This window comes from Dromaius novaehollandiae, chromosome 8 (assembly GCF_036370855.1).
Source record: "Dromaius novaehollandiae isolate bDroNov1 chromosome 8, bDroNov1.hap1, whole genome shotgun sequence".
In the NCBI taxonomy this organism is placed as follows: Eukaryota; Metazoa; Chordata; class Aves; order Casuariiformes; family Dromaiidae; genus Dromaius; species Dromaius novaehollandiae.
Window position 1 is genome coordinate 21,284,817 of NC_088105.1, and position 15,391 is coordinate 21,300,207.

General features: G+C 37.3%; 1 protein-coding gene across 14 annotated transcripts in view; it reads left to right on the plus strand.

Moving 5' to 3' along the window:
- Positions 1–15,391, plus strand: part of DPYD (dihydropyrimidine dehydrogenase) — a 381,364-nt gene that overhangs the window by 112,179 nt on the left and 253,794 nt on the right. For 12 of the 14 annotated variants that reach the window (XM_064515868.1, XM_064515870.1, XM_064515869.1 and 9 more), the window contains one exon: positions 8,090–8,251. In XM_064515868.1, the coding sequence (XP_064371938.1) occupies positions 8,090–8,251 (162 nt within the window). Of the gene's footprint in view, positions 1–4,597; positions 4,709–6,573; positions 6,664–8,089; positions 8,252–15,391 lie in introns of those variants that run through there. The other 2 variants (XM_026094222.2, XM_026094223.2) reach the window with 2 other exon arrangements.

The following is a 15,391-nucleotide window of genomic DNA, read 5'->3' on the forward strand; positions in this document are numbered from 1 at the left end:
TTGAAACATGATTCATTATTAATATAGAGTATTTAGACTACAGTGTACTGGAAATGAATTACTCTGTCAGGTATTTAAGAGCTCTATTGTATGTAGTTTGTTTTGTTGGAAAACTACTATAGCAATCATAAAAGGTCAGGGATGCTTGTTCTCTAAAGCCTGAGGCTTTTTAGATATTTACAGGCCATGTACAATGTAGCTGTTTCTTGCTGCTCTGCCATTAGACCTCAGCTGAGGAGCAGAAGAGGGACAGGGGAGGAGGGGATCTTTCTGGGTTGAGAGGGTAATTGAATTGCCAGATTCAATGAGCCTTGAGCTTCTTTGAGAAAAAGGATGTCACTTATGCTGTATTGTGTTAGGCCACTCTGACTTAGTAGAGTTTAGGCCACAACTTGCATTCTCTTTTTCCATACAAACTGGATTACAGCTCCACTTTATAAAGGTACAATCTAATCTATTGTGTCTTCCCAGTCAGCATTTCTTGGTTCATACAGAGTGTTTGCAACTGTATCTCTCAGAGACAAGACTTCAGATTCACTATTCACACATTACTACAATTGTTTTTTGAACATCAGAAGATAAAGTAGTATTCTGACTTCCAGCTGTTTTTGAGAGGACATTTATGTTTAACCTTGCTACTTTAAATGCAGCCCTCACATTACAAACCAAAGAATATATATTTTGGAATGTATGGGTGCCATCTTAGTTATCTTTTCCTTCAGAAATTAAAAAAAAAGAAAAAAGAAAAAAGTGTTTAGCTGTTGTAGGAGAAAACTTGTTTTCTTATTTTTTCTGAAATACTATCAGGAGTGATCTTAGGATTTTGTGTCCTCCTTTCCCGGCACTGATATCTCAAAGCATGAAGGATGTGTTAGAGTGGAGCTCCAACACCCATCATCCTCTAGTGCTCGTTCAATCAAATATCCTACAGCAGCAGCAAGTCCTGCAGCTTCCCAGAAGCAACTCTCGGCCAAAACACTTGCTGCCTGACCACCTTTCCTCCTGTTAAGCACAGCTGTGATGCCGGAGCAAGCTGCCCATTGAAAAGCAAGAGCTGCTTATGTAATATACCTTTTTACCACTTAGTGACAGGTCTGGAGCTTTTTGTTATCGGGCACCTTTATGGTTGAGTAGTTGCTTTGGAAAACTTCTGTTAGTGCAGTTTAGGCATAGAAATCAGTGGGTATTAACTTGTGTTATGTGGCACGGGCATAAGAAGCGACTGACTCAGCCTTTATAGTCTGAGTCTATAAAGAAGAATTGGGGATGTAGAAGTCTCTTTTGTAATACCTGTACTCAGTCACACCTCCTGTCACTGCAGCCCTTTGTTACTAGCTCTCAAATTTTTTTATATCAAATCTTGCAATATTACCATGACTCCTGATATCAGTCCTACAGATTTCTGCTTATTTGAAAGAATTATCTTCTCCCCTGTTGCTTAATAATAAAGGCTAACTGGTCTGAGCTGACATGGCAATGATGTCCTAACAAACTTTGCATGTGTATGTAGGCCTTTTGGTGTCCAGCATTTTTAAGCAAATCCGAACCAGACTGCCCTCTGGAGAAAGGGTTGTTCCTGGCTGTGTGTAGAGTGCTGTTAGGGAAATGATGGCGAGAGAACTGAATGCCAGAAAAAGTACAGGAGAAATAATGGAACTCGAGAGTTAAGTCTTAAGATTTCAGGGGAATGGTTAGGTTAGGAGCAAACTAAAGGAAATGGGGGTTTTAAGGAAGAGATAAGAGAGGGAAGGAACTGGAGAATAGAGGCAGATACCAAGGGATAAGGGGTGAATATGAAGTCTGGGATATATTGAAGGATTAAGAGAAAAAATGTTTGGGATAATTCACCGGAAATGAGAAAGAAGGAAAAGTGCATAGACCCCAAGGAAGGCAAAAGAAAAAAACTGTGGGATCATTAAGAGAAAATGAAATGAAGAAAAGATTATAAGGAAGAAAGGGTGGTAAGAGACGCAGAGTTATGACAGGTGAGAGAAATCGAGTGATGGTTTCTCTGTGCCAGAGGAACTCTGAGCAAAGTAACAAAGGACATCTGTATGCCGTTGGAAAGGCTGTAGAAAATCATGAGTCACAGTTCATATGTAAAATACTGTAAGTGGGATACTGTAATACAGTGAGGGATTGTAGAAGTCAGAAAGCTGCTAGATGACTGGTAATAATTATATACAGATATGCATCACAATTAATCTTTAAGTACTACTTTGATGCCCCAGGTTTTTGAAAGTGCTGCTTTATTCAGCTTTCTCTGTTAATCTTTGTATATTTCAGGTCACTAAATACAAAAAACATTTAAAAGAAAAAGTAGTAATGGTGTTAAATTGATGTACTTGAAACACTGACTTTTCTGGAGATGTCTGTTTGTACTTAGTGTAATGGAAGGGCTGACAGCTGGTTTCAGTTGCCATAGTATAATTATGTAGAATAGACTTTTGCAATGACACTATGTCAATTAAGGAATCTCTCACATTCCAGACTACAAAGGACAAAATGACAGTACAAGATATTTCTTCCGTTCTTTTTCATAAAAAGATAGTGACACTGTGTGAAATTACAGTCCTGTTATGATGACATAAGTCAAATGATGTGAAAGATTTCTGGATTGATTAAAAATCGTCAGCATTATAATATAGAATATGTATGATTTGATAAGTTGCTGTTATGTTTTGTTCATTCTACTTTGGAAGATGTTTTGGTGGGAGGGCTGGCATGGTGGAGGGCTTTCTTGTTATATTTGAACTGGTGTGTGTCAGAGTGAAAATTACTACTTACATAACAATATGCAGTTTTAAATAGTGATTCTTTGGTATGTGAAGATATTTTAAGCCAATGCATCTTGAATAAATTTTAAAGTCAGAAGCCATCACACAATATATACTAGGATAGAGGGAGGTGACATTTTCCCATATTTTTGATGTCTGTCTTATTTTTTAATTTAATCCAGAGGAAAGTGAAGTTAACACTTTTTTCTTTTTCTCTTTTAAAGCATTCCCTCTAACCCCAAATCCTTGCTAAGTCAATGTTTTCATTTTTTTACACACAGCACAATAATGCATATTCTTCATTGTTTTTAAGAAAATTGCAGTATCAAAACACCCTGATGCATGTGGAATTTATATAAAAGCCCTTAAATAGAAAGAAAATATTCTATAAGCATTTCTTGATAGTAAATGCAATTTCTTCTGGTCTCTCAGTATTGATCCTACATGTTTTAATGTGCCCCCCCCAAGTAAAAAACAGTCTCATTTGCATGCAAATTATATAATGCTTCCAAATGATATAATGTGGCGATCCTCCTCTGCCTGGTTTCTTCTGATTATTGATGTCTTTTTAAGGCTTGTTTCTGTTCCGTGTGTTAGCAGTGTAGTATTTATTGACATTTTGATGTAGGAAACCACAAAACATCCTATCCAGCTAGATTAATTTATTTCTGTGGCAGTGCACAGGAAAAAAGATTCTATGAACAAAGGCATGGGCAGGCATTTATCTCATTAAAAAAAGTAAAAACATTCTAGTTCTGGACTTGCTTCCTCTGTGACATCTGTAAGAAACTAGCCAACCAAGTCATCTTATTATTTCCTCATCTTAAAAAAAAAAAAAAAAAAAAAAATACTCCAAATTATTAACGTAGTTTGCATCATTCCATGCCCTAGAGTAACTTTGTCGTTTTAATAAAGTCGGTCTTGCTTTAATTCTGATCTCTTCTTCTGTAAAACATGTGGTGTTTACTTATCAGCTTGCTATGTCTGCTCCTCTTGTGTTCTGTGTGCTGCCTAGTATGCCATGGTTTTGTGAAATAAAAACAGTTGATCATATTTTTATGAAATGTGAATATTCTGTGAATGTTCTGCCTTTGATACCACTGGTAATTGAAATGAGCATTAATGCATGTTTTCAGTTAAACAAAAAAAACCCAAGTAGTGTGTTCTGTGAGAACAAAGTGTTCATAACTAATGGTTTAAGACACTGTGCATATTGCAAACTCTTTTATTAGTATGGTAATGCAGGGGTTTGCAGTTGTGTGACACAGTTTGTATAATACCATCTAAGGTAACTCAGTGGATTATACTCTCTTTCCGTGTTGATTTTTGTCAAGTATTGGAAAGCTTTTTTTCTGATAGTGTCTGATATGTTAGATAATAAGTTGACGCAGTGAAAGGAGGATAAATGAATAAACAGAATGGAAGGAGAAAGATGTGAAGTGACTCAGAGCTGGTCTCCTGAGGTCCTGCCCAGGCTCTGTCTCTGTGCTAGCCTGTGCCCTGCGTATCAGGAAGGTTGCTCATGGGCTTGCTCTCCTAACCACTGCACAGAGGAATGGTAGCAGTATGTGGCTGTATCCTTACACCAGTAGTGAACAGAATTGATGGGAATCAGAAAAGTGGTTTCACTGGTGTTCTGGAAGATGAAAACTGGGGCACAGGGTGGAAGAGGAGGGAGGGAACTGCAGCTCTTACACAAGTATGATAACAAACATGCTTGATAACAAGACAACCAGTGGTAAAATTGGCACAGCGGCTTTCTTGTTGGCAGGCAGGGAAACTGGGTGAACACTGAACCCGTATTTCTCTTTCCTCTTTAGAGGCATCCCCTTTAGCAAAGTTGGAGCACACTGGTGAAGCAGTGCAGAAGACTTGCCCTGCTGCCTTTGTCGTGCTTCTCCCACAGATACAAAGAACACTTTGGACTTCAGGTCTGACAGCCTTTTTATTTATCATTAAAACTTCTTTCAGATGTTAAGACTGGAAGACGTATACTCTTTGATACATTTTATATACCCTCTTTTCAAGAGGGCAAGGTACCTAAACCTTGCCTGTTTAGATGCCACCACTAGTAGAGATAGCAAGAGCAACTCATGATAGCAACATCTCATAACTTCCCGTACCAGGATCTCAGTTTCACATACTCCATCATGTTTCCTCCAAATTAAGAATCCAGTGGCACTTGGCCTTACCCACATTAGGACTTCAGTCCCAGCTGCCTACTTAAATAATTCTAGCATGATGTCTGGAGATAGCTTTCCCTAGATATCCTTTCAGTAAGGCAGGACCTTGGTCCTATACCCACAGTGACCCTGGTCCCATCTCTCTGAAGTCACATGCTACTTTAATATCCCCGTTCTTCTTTCTGTACCTTGCTGCTGTCTCAGTTCACTGCTGTGACACAGCTTCAGAGGGATAGTTCTCCTATGTCTGTGCTCCATGACATAGCTCTGCTCAAGTTTTGGCTTGAATTTGCAGAACAAAATAAAATATGCCAGTTGTTTTGGCATTGCCGGTAGTGGCAGAGCTCAAGTCTGAGGACATATTTTACAGGTATGCAATAAAATTAAATCTAACACAGTTTAACAGCTTTGCTTTCTAGGCATAATAACTAGCTTTATATATTGATTTTAATTACAAAGTGTAAAAATGTCGGAAATCCTTAATTAAGTCATGTAAACGAAAATGCACGTTCTTTTAGTTGCTTACATTGAACCAGTCTCGAAGATGATGATGATAATCCTGGACAACGCAAGAAGGAAACATAAAACTCTTATACTTCATGAAATATTAAACTAAACAAAAATTCTTTGAAAACAATTTGATCTGCAAGTTAGTGAGAAAAATCCCTATTACTAGTTTCTAATTCTTCCTTTAGAGTGAAAAAAGGAAGGGCTTCATGCAATTGCCTGTGGAATAGACATCTAGTGCTAGTACTTAAGATGCTCTAGGTGCTGCTTTAGAAAGACACGGGTCTCCTGCAGTGATTGTGTTACCTCTGCCATCTGCTTGGGGATGTGCTGGACACTCTGGGACATCTCCAATACAACTAGACTTTTGTGTTTCAGCAACTGATTTGAGCTCATGATGTCCTTACTGGCCGCTTTTTAACAGCTCTAATGATCTCAGATGTATTAAAACAATATCACTCAGATATTGACAGAGCAAACGTATTTGCTAATACATACAACTTCTGTTTAACTAATGCTCCTTTATATTGTGAGAATGAATTAAATGAGAATGATAAAGCACCTTACCAGCCACCACAGGCAAAACAGTTGAAAGAAGCATCTCCCAGAACAGCTGGGTAAGGGGATTGCTTGTTCAGCCAGGACTAGAATTTTGATGGATTTTCGTAGTCTCTAAGAAAATTCTATGAAAATATATGCAGGTATCTGTTTTCGTGTTGCCAGGTGATGGACAAGGGCTCATGCTGTGGAGTAGACAGCATCTGTAAGCTAAAGGTCCAGTTACCTTCTACAAATGCATTTCTTAAACTTTAGCATTCTCTTGTGAATCCCTTGCTCTGTCTGTAGCATCTGGTTTAAGAATGTTATGTTCAGTCTTTTAATATGCCTGTTGATGAATTTGAACCTTCCAGACCAAACGTAAATCTTGTTACCCATTGTTTGTTATGTAGTCAAATCTCAATACTGCTCTTTTTATTCATAACTGGATTCTCACTCTCTGCAGTGTAGTGTTCCCTTTGATAAAACACTCCTATGTACATTACCCTACTTGACAGAAAATAATTTGTCGCATTACATAGGGTCTGCTGTGATTGAGTCCTTCACGTGCTATGAACTCTCTACTTCTGGTTGTCCTGAGTCAGCTGTCCTCCTGGGATAGAGTGACAAAGAGATTTATTGTGATAAAATAATTTCAGGTTAGTGATAACGACTGAAGATTAGAATGTGAGAGAGGTGAATGGAAGAGGAGGGAAACACACTGTTCTTTCATCTCTTGCTTGTTACTAGTTTGGAGAAAGCTAGGATGAGATCCTAGCATTAATTTCTTGCTGAAGCAACTTTTGTGGAACCTCAGCCTTGTACTAACTCTAGTTATCATCTAGTGTAGTAGTGTATCATCTTCCTCTGAATAGCGGTGGCCTTAGAAAACTCTAGAAATATTTCCTGGAATTCCCTTGGTGTGATTTTTTGGTGGAGGTGGGGAGAGTTGGCAAAGGAGGAAAAAAAATGGAACCCACCATTAAACTTTTTAAACAAAATAAACTTTCACATTGGCCATACGGAAGAAAAGGTGGGAGGTAAAAGGTTTGCTTCAGTTAGGCTGTAACGTTATTAATTTCAGTGGGACTATGTGAAAATTTATCACACGCTAGATATAATGCAGAGCGTCCCTCAGTAGTTCACCTCTGAATGACATTACGATTCACTGCTGGCATTTCCTCTGATGCTCCCTCATAAGAAAATGATGCAGGCTAAGAAAAAAATGGGTTATTTTCTCGCTATACCAGGTTCTGGGAGCCCACTTTCCATTCCTCAACTTTTTATTAGGGAAAGAAATCTTGCGAATTCTCGTATATCAGGAAGCTTTTCCTTCTCTGAAGACGTGCACTGAATATTGAGAACCTGCCAAGTTGTGACAGTCTGACTTGTACATAACCTCTTTAGTCATTTCCCTGTTTTGCTACTTAGGAAAATAAATGTCTGCCATGATCAGTCTGTGGTTAAGGAAAAAGAGTTCAAAATAGAGTCTAGTAGCTCAATATCTACAGTTAGTTACACAGGAAACCTATTCTCATCACAGGTCTGGGACAATTGACACTACTGATCTGGTGTGAAGGACAGGCATATCTGCAGAGGTGGTGTGCACACATGTGTAAAATAAGCTTTTCATTCCCTATGTCGTAAGGAACTGATGATCTAACTGGCACTTTTTGGTCAGCTGTCCAACAGGGTTACAATTCAACTAATGCCTAATTGACCTGGAAATGGAGAAAGCATTTACAAGTACATAATGCAGGCACAGTGTTTTTTAACACAGATTTGTTAAACCACTAAAAATCCTGCAAACACATTAGATAAATCAAGTTATAACAATTTTTCAAACTAAAAATACAAGTTTTATCTTAGCATAATCAACATTTTTCTGACTTTTTTGCAGTCCCTTTGAAATAATTTTTATGGAATGTATATGGGAAATATTTGTGCGTTTAAATGATGTCAGCAATATCTCTTATCTTTGTGTTATTCTACCGGTCAGCTGAAGAAAAAGTACTTTGCACTTCCTCTTAAATTTTCTCTTCCCTGGTATGTGAATTTATTGTTGATTTTTTTGTTTTTGTGCAGAACTATTATGGAGCAGCCAAAATGATTCTTTCTGACAATCCACTTGGCCTCACATGCGGAATGGTGTGTCCAACTTCTGATCTGTGTGTTGGTGGCTGCAATTTGTATGCCACTGAGGAGGGACCAATTAATATTGGTGGATTGCAGCAGTTTGCTGCTGAGGTAGGTAAGACTTGCCTGTGGCTGAAATCCTTTGTGTATGTACCAATGAGTATTGTCCAAGTGGTTGCATTTGTTAATGACCTGTTCAAAAAAGTTCGTAGTGCTAAAATAAAAGCATAGGAAGTTAAAATAATTATCCTTTTTCTTGCAGTGCATTCAGAAGCTTAGAAATGCTTTCATAATGGAATACTTTATAGGAACATATAGCAAAGTATTTGTGAACAAGATGACTCTTTACAAACACTTGATGTTGAGACAATTTGTTGTAAATGAAAGGTTGATATAAGCCAGGTGAAAACATGGAATTTACTGGAGTAGGCTACATAGAAGAAGACTAAGTGCACCTGTGCCTGTAACTGCACATTAAGGAGGTGCAGAACTGTTCTGGGCATAGGGTAGTTCCTGTAGCAGAACACTTAACTTGTTCTTTCTGTGTTGAACACTGTTTGCTGTGAAGCCGCACCCTCTGTGAGAATTCAAAGTCTGGAACAAGCTTTCTACAAACACTGGTAAAGGGAGAGCTCGTGTCTCATACCGAATGGATGGTTAGAAGACTGCATTAATTAATTTCCAGGAATACTTACTACTTTCTCATCTCCTCGTTTAAATCCTTCATTTTGTTTTAATTATTGTTTATGGATGAACTGCTTAGATGTCTTTCCATTTTAAAAGGTTTTCTTATGTAGCAAAGAATCTATTTCAGTATTTGAAGGTAATTTCTTTCTGAGCAGAGCATGGTCTAGCACTTCTGAATTTTGGTGTATGAAAAACTTCACACAAAATTTAATGCAGGCTTTTGAAAAGTCACAGAGATAAGGAATCAATTCACATTTTACTCCAAAAGTGTTATTTTCAAAAGTAGATATTATAAGACCTACGATCAATAATAAAAAGGAACGGCCATGCCCAAATGTTGACTTCACTGACCTCTCAGGAAGGAAAACTTAGTTGCATTTTAAAAATTTCAGGTGCTGCTAGTAGTAGAGGACAAAAATAATTTATTTTTTCCTTATATATATATATGTTTGTAATGTTATAATTATGTATTAATGTATGACAGCTTCCAAACCTTGCTCTCTTCTCTTTACCCAGTCTGTGATTTCCAACATAAAATCTGAGAAGCTGCAGGAGTAGTGCGCATCTATATTGCAACGAAATGAGATGTTATACTTTAGACCTTACCTGAGCATAATGATTTAGTGAATAAATCTGTTGAGCAATGCTGATTCAGGCAATTCTGTGACTAGTTCCAACCCTTAAAAATGGGAAATACTGTCTAAACAAACTATTTTGCGTTTCCATTTTTGAGCAACTGTTTCAATTTCTTCATTTTTTAAAGGCTAAAGTAATCCTTGTATGGTTTGGCACATTTTGCTTTGGGGCAAAGGAAGGGTTTCAGATGATTCAGACTTTCTTTTTACTCTCCTATTTTGCCAAAAACAAATAAATAGTTTCAGGCTGACCTTAAATATATATCTGTACGCATCAGCTAGATAGTTATAGATGCATGCACATGTTTTGTATGTGTAAATTTGTCAATTCATAAAAGTAGGTGTATGCATATATATACTCTTTATTTTGGCCACTGAAGCAAAAAACTTCGTTGCTTGCCCAGCTTGATGTTGGGATGTTTTCTGAAGGCTGTTTGTTGAGGTGCACATGTGGGTTACTTATGACTGTACAAATTCAATGCTCAAGATTTCCATCTGAAGAAGAAAAGACACTACTGCTAATCCGTTAACTTCCTTTGTGGGCATGGAGAAGTTGTACAGTCTCAGTCAGATTGTACAAATTTTACAGATTCACAGTCTCAACTGGCACCTCTTCTGATCTGTCTGAAATATCTTTAGGTAAAATTTGTGCTCTTGCACAAGTGAGGCAGGTGTGACAGCGTATAAAAAGCATATATTAAGATTGCACATTTCTGTATAGTCTATAGCTAATGAGCAAGTCCCAGTTCTGTATCTTGAGCCATTTGGCAGATCATGTTTACAAACATAACATGAAATTCCAGTCACCTTTTCAAAGCCTGAGAATAAAGCTTTGTAGGACAGACCAAAATAGACATGCGAACCAATCTGGAAGTAACAGATGATACGTCTGTAAGGCCAGTTTTTTCCTCTGCTGTCATTCATAGACTTCACACCTCCTTTTCCATGTCTGTGGATTGTGACTCCATGAGCAAACATTGCTACCTGCTGCAGCGCTTCTCCTCTTTATCTGTTTGTACACCTCCTTTCTTCCCATTTGTATACCTCCTTTCTTCTTTCCAGGACTCGCAAAGCTTCCGGAGTACCTGCTAAACTTAGCTGCTTCTGAACCTTCTCTCTCCTTTGCCATTTAAATAGCTACTTCAGTTTTCCTGAGATTTGAGCATACAAGAGTGGAATCACCACAAAGGAGACCAGAGTTCTCATTTGTAGGGCAAGGCCAGACACACAACTATATTTGTTCTACTTGTATATTGAATAGTTGGGTTTTGTCAGTCAAGGGGCAATATTGTCGGCTCTTCTTCAGATGACCTTTATTCTGTATATGTAAAAACTTAGTATTTGCTGCAAGGTGAAAAACTTATATGTGTATTTATATATATACACATATATATAAAAAAAGATTAAACAACTGTCAAGTAGGCGAGAAATATAGTGAAATATTACTGTTTGGAAACCAAATGCAAGTAATATCTGTTAAAACTTGATTTGTCTCCTTTTAGTCCTAATGCTATGATTGAAAGGAAGGAATTATGGCTTGCTAGATATTGCTAAATATCTGCCATTTTTCTTCAAAAATCTTTAGAAATCTATTTAAAAAGCTCAGTGATAGCATGATGATTGATACTAAAACAGCAGGACAGGATGAATAGCTCAGGATGGTATTCTCCACAATGTTTTAAGTTTTGTTTAGCTGATATACTAGTGTCAACTGTCCTAACAAAATTAAAATGATGTTATACTATTGTATTTAGCACTTTAACAAAAATAACATTTCAGTAAATCTTATTATCCTATTTTTATAGTATCCTAAAATATATTTTTTAAAATTACGGTTGTTAATAACCTTTAGATTTACTGCCATTTTTACAAAGAATTTGTATGTATTGTGGTACTTATAATTAGCAATGATAGTAAGTTTTGTAATTATTGATTTTTTTTTTAATTTCTTTTTTAAGCTTTCAGTCAGTTAATTTTTACTATGAAAGGCGAAAGACCTGTCTGATAACTGAGTTGTAGATATCTTGGAAGTAATGTGTATAGTAAGTATAGTTGAAAGACATATAACAGTATTAGTGTTCCAGGTAACAATTATTAAAAAAATATTAATTAAAATACTGAAAAAAATCATGAGTTACTATTGCAATACAAAATTGGACCAGATACTGCAGATAAAATGTGTTCAGAGCTTTACCTATATAAGTAACTTAGCAAATTGTGTGATTTAGTCGTGCAACATGTGTTACTGTTAATGAGAGCTGCATAGTAACTCTCACGCACTGTGTAATAGTTTGTCCCACGGGGGCTTATTTACTGAAAACTCCTTTGTGCATAAAGCCAATTTTAGATTTTTTTTCCATGGAATTAGTCTGAGGATCATACACTTGATGCATTACAAGGGAGAGCAGTAATAAAAAGGCACAACTGCTAGCTGAGATAAAAGATATAATTGCAGTAAAGCAGAAATGTGGGTTTAAAATGGAAAATATATGGGTGTGACGTGTGCCCCTTTGTGTTTCTGAACAATGACTGATCATCTGTTCACACTGCAGATAAAACTCCCTAATTGTAAAATATTTGTCTTGCATACGGTAGAACACAAAAAATGGCACCTCACACCTCCTACATTTTCCTTCTACCCTTCTATACAGCTTTGTAACTATGTTAGCTTCATATTCAAAATAAATTGTAATCCAATCAGGAAAAAAATACGGATTTTGACAATGTTCAGTTGGAAAAAAGGAAATGTCCATTTGTATTTGTGATGTAGAATGTGTATACTGGGATGCAGTTACCACGGCAACTGTTGCATCTAGAGAATAACATAGAGTAAAAGCTCACTATTATAAATGATGAGTGTCAAGCATAGGTTACACCTGCTGCCGCACAGGTCAAAATTATATTAATGTCTTTATCTGTCTCCTTTGCCCAAGTAGTTTAAAATCAGGAAACATTGCTGTTTTTTGGAATATAACTACAGTGAAAATATACTCAGATTATAGTGACGATACATACAGGCATGATCTATATGATTGTCAATTCCACAGAATGTACTAAAATTGGTAGTTACTCAAATGCGAGTTTCTAAGCTTGGAGTAAAAAAGAACTGTGATCTGTGACATTGTCTGTTGCGGTATTAGTAGGAAGCCCTCAAAATCTTACATTTCTGGATAGGTATTACTGGATTTAAAGGATTTGCAATGTTTCCAGTTAATCATTCTGAACAGAGCAGCACAAGCTAAATACAAAATACAGTATTTTAATCTGTATGTTCTAGACATAAATACTAGATCATTCAGTACTGTGACTCTTGTGCCAGGTCTGGTGCCTTGTCCCTCTCTGGAGATGTGTTATAGCTGTCGTTATAGCAGAAAGCAATTGGAAAAGGAAACTTGATACATGTTTTTTCCTAGCAGATGCACTGTATGAGCTTGCTCGCTGTTAACCTGGCGGCATCTCATCTCATCTCATCTCGTCTGAGCAGTGAAGCTGGGAGGTGGGCTGTGTCGAGGCCTGCCAGAGGAGGGTGGCCCTGCTGATAACGACCCTCCTCCTCGGGGCGAAGAGGCCGTGTGGCTCCTCCCGAGGGAACGCTTTGGAGGGGTGCTCTGATGCCTTGGGCTCAGAGTCTCTTTCTGTTGCGTATTGACACTTTTAACTGGTCTTCATGTCCACGGGGGAGGTGGTTCCCAGGGAGCTGCAGTCCCTGCTGCCCGCCTGCCTCGGGCGCTGCTGTGAGGTCACCCTGCTCTGGGGATGCCGCAAGGCCTTGCCGCGGATACCCCCATGCCTGGATGCCGATGACCCTGGCAGCAGCGGCACAGACGGGCACACTGCTGACCATCAGCGATGGAGCATCGCTGTAGGCGGCTACGACACCAGCACAAACGGAAAGAAAAGCTCTATTTGTTAGTACTATTTATTTTTATTTTAATGCTTCTTTAAGCTATTTTCACTCTTAAGTTGAATCTAAAAGTAGCAAATATAAAATTTTAAGCGTATTCGAAGGGGATAATGTAGCCTCCTAAGGCTACAGCTCAGACTCTAGACTTCTGAGGCCAGTACAGACACACTTGCTGATGTTTGGACAAGTTATATAAAACTTCTGCAGAGTATGCTTTATGGATGTTAAACATCCTTTGCTTTAGAAGACATTTAAATGAATATTGTTATGCCCTTTTTATGGATGGGATTTGTGAGATACAGACTCTGCAATGTCCTTGATCCATGGACTTTGTTAGGACTAGGTTAATATTAAAATACAGTCATTATTTTGGTTTGAAAAATCTTTAAAGAGATGTTTTACGCCTGAGTTTTGTAATCACTTACCTACTTACATAAAAGTTTACAACATTACATCTTTAATTATGGAGGAAGGATCAGTCAGTTTTTTATAAATAGCTCATGTTTGTGGAAAAATATTTCCAGTACCTACTGTGCTATCCATTGCAGGTAAATGAAATTGTGTGATAATATTTTGTAACTTCAACATGATTACTGAGCATGAAATTTGCTTCATTTTTTTCATTAAGGTTTGTGCAGAATGTTATTTTCTCCTTTAAATACTCAAGTGTGCCATAATAATGTATACCAGCCTACAGATGGAAACCAATGGGAAAGTGTGAAACTAACACAGTTCCTAAATGTTACTTATTTCACTGCCTGTATTTTTTCTTTCTATGCACTAGCAAAATCTGATAACAATTCAGAATATACTAGTGTTTCACATTGAAATAAATATCAGCTAGGTGCTGATGTGTGCATCAGTAGCTGTTTGGTATCACATCATCTTAGTGAAGGATATTTAAAGGCAACCTAATAGATCTATTTCTATAGCCTTGTAAGTGTGATAGCAAGCGTTATGCCTCAAGATCATGAAACATTTAGTGATAAAGTCAGAACTTACGAATAGGTGAAATTTTCCAAATGCCTTCCCCATTTTGCATATCTCTTGCACTTCATCCTTCTGTTGGTGAAGGTCTTGTGAAGAAGATGAGTGATTAAGCAGATCAGCTGTTTGCTTAAGAAATGTAACTTTCTCTGTGTGTACTGGAGACTACCTAACCTGCTTTTTAGCAGCCTATCATGTTTTAGCCGAAGGCCTTTCTGTACTGTAATATTGAGTTGAACTTTCACTCTTTCACTGTTTTATTGAACAAATTCTCTGTAATAGTCCAAAGATAATTTAGATAAAGGTGAATTAGAGCAAAATTCTCTGATCATATTTGAATTCTGCAAATAAGTAGAGAAGGATGTCTACAATATATTCCTCTAAGAAATAGTCTGGTCAGAAACTCAAAGACAACTGAAGTGAGTAATATTAAACTTATTCTGTTTTATGACTGAAGTGAGTCATATTAAATTTATTCTACGTTTTATAAAAATGTGGAAAACTTCTGAATAACAGTTTTAACCTGGTCTAATGATTTGAAGTGGTTCAAATTCATTTAAATTTTGCTTATTATGGCATAAAATGATTTTGTCATGTTGACAAAAGGCATTTCTCTGACTCAACTGCCACATTCCTGATACATCTCTTCACTAAAACTTGCTAATTCTACAGTTGTATAGTGAAAAAGAGAACTAGAATTTTATAACATGAGCAGAACAACACTTCCCCTCCTCCGCCCTTATTCTAAAGAACAGCTGAAGTGAGTTGGATAAAACTTTTCCAGGAAAATTCAACTTGAATCAGATGCTCACCCACCAAAACAGCTAATGTGGTGAAGTAATAACTGATGATGGGGTTTGATAATGGGAGATACTATGGAGCTTTAATACAAACTTATGATAGCCTACAACGACTGGAATTAGGTGCTTTAGGTTGAGTGTGCTGAATGTTTTGGAGCACGAACCAACCCCATTGCAAAGAGAAGGTGTTTGATTCATGAGTCAAGGGAGAAGAGGGAATAAAACAACCCCCAAAATT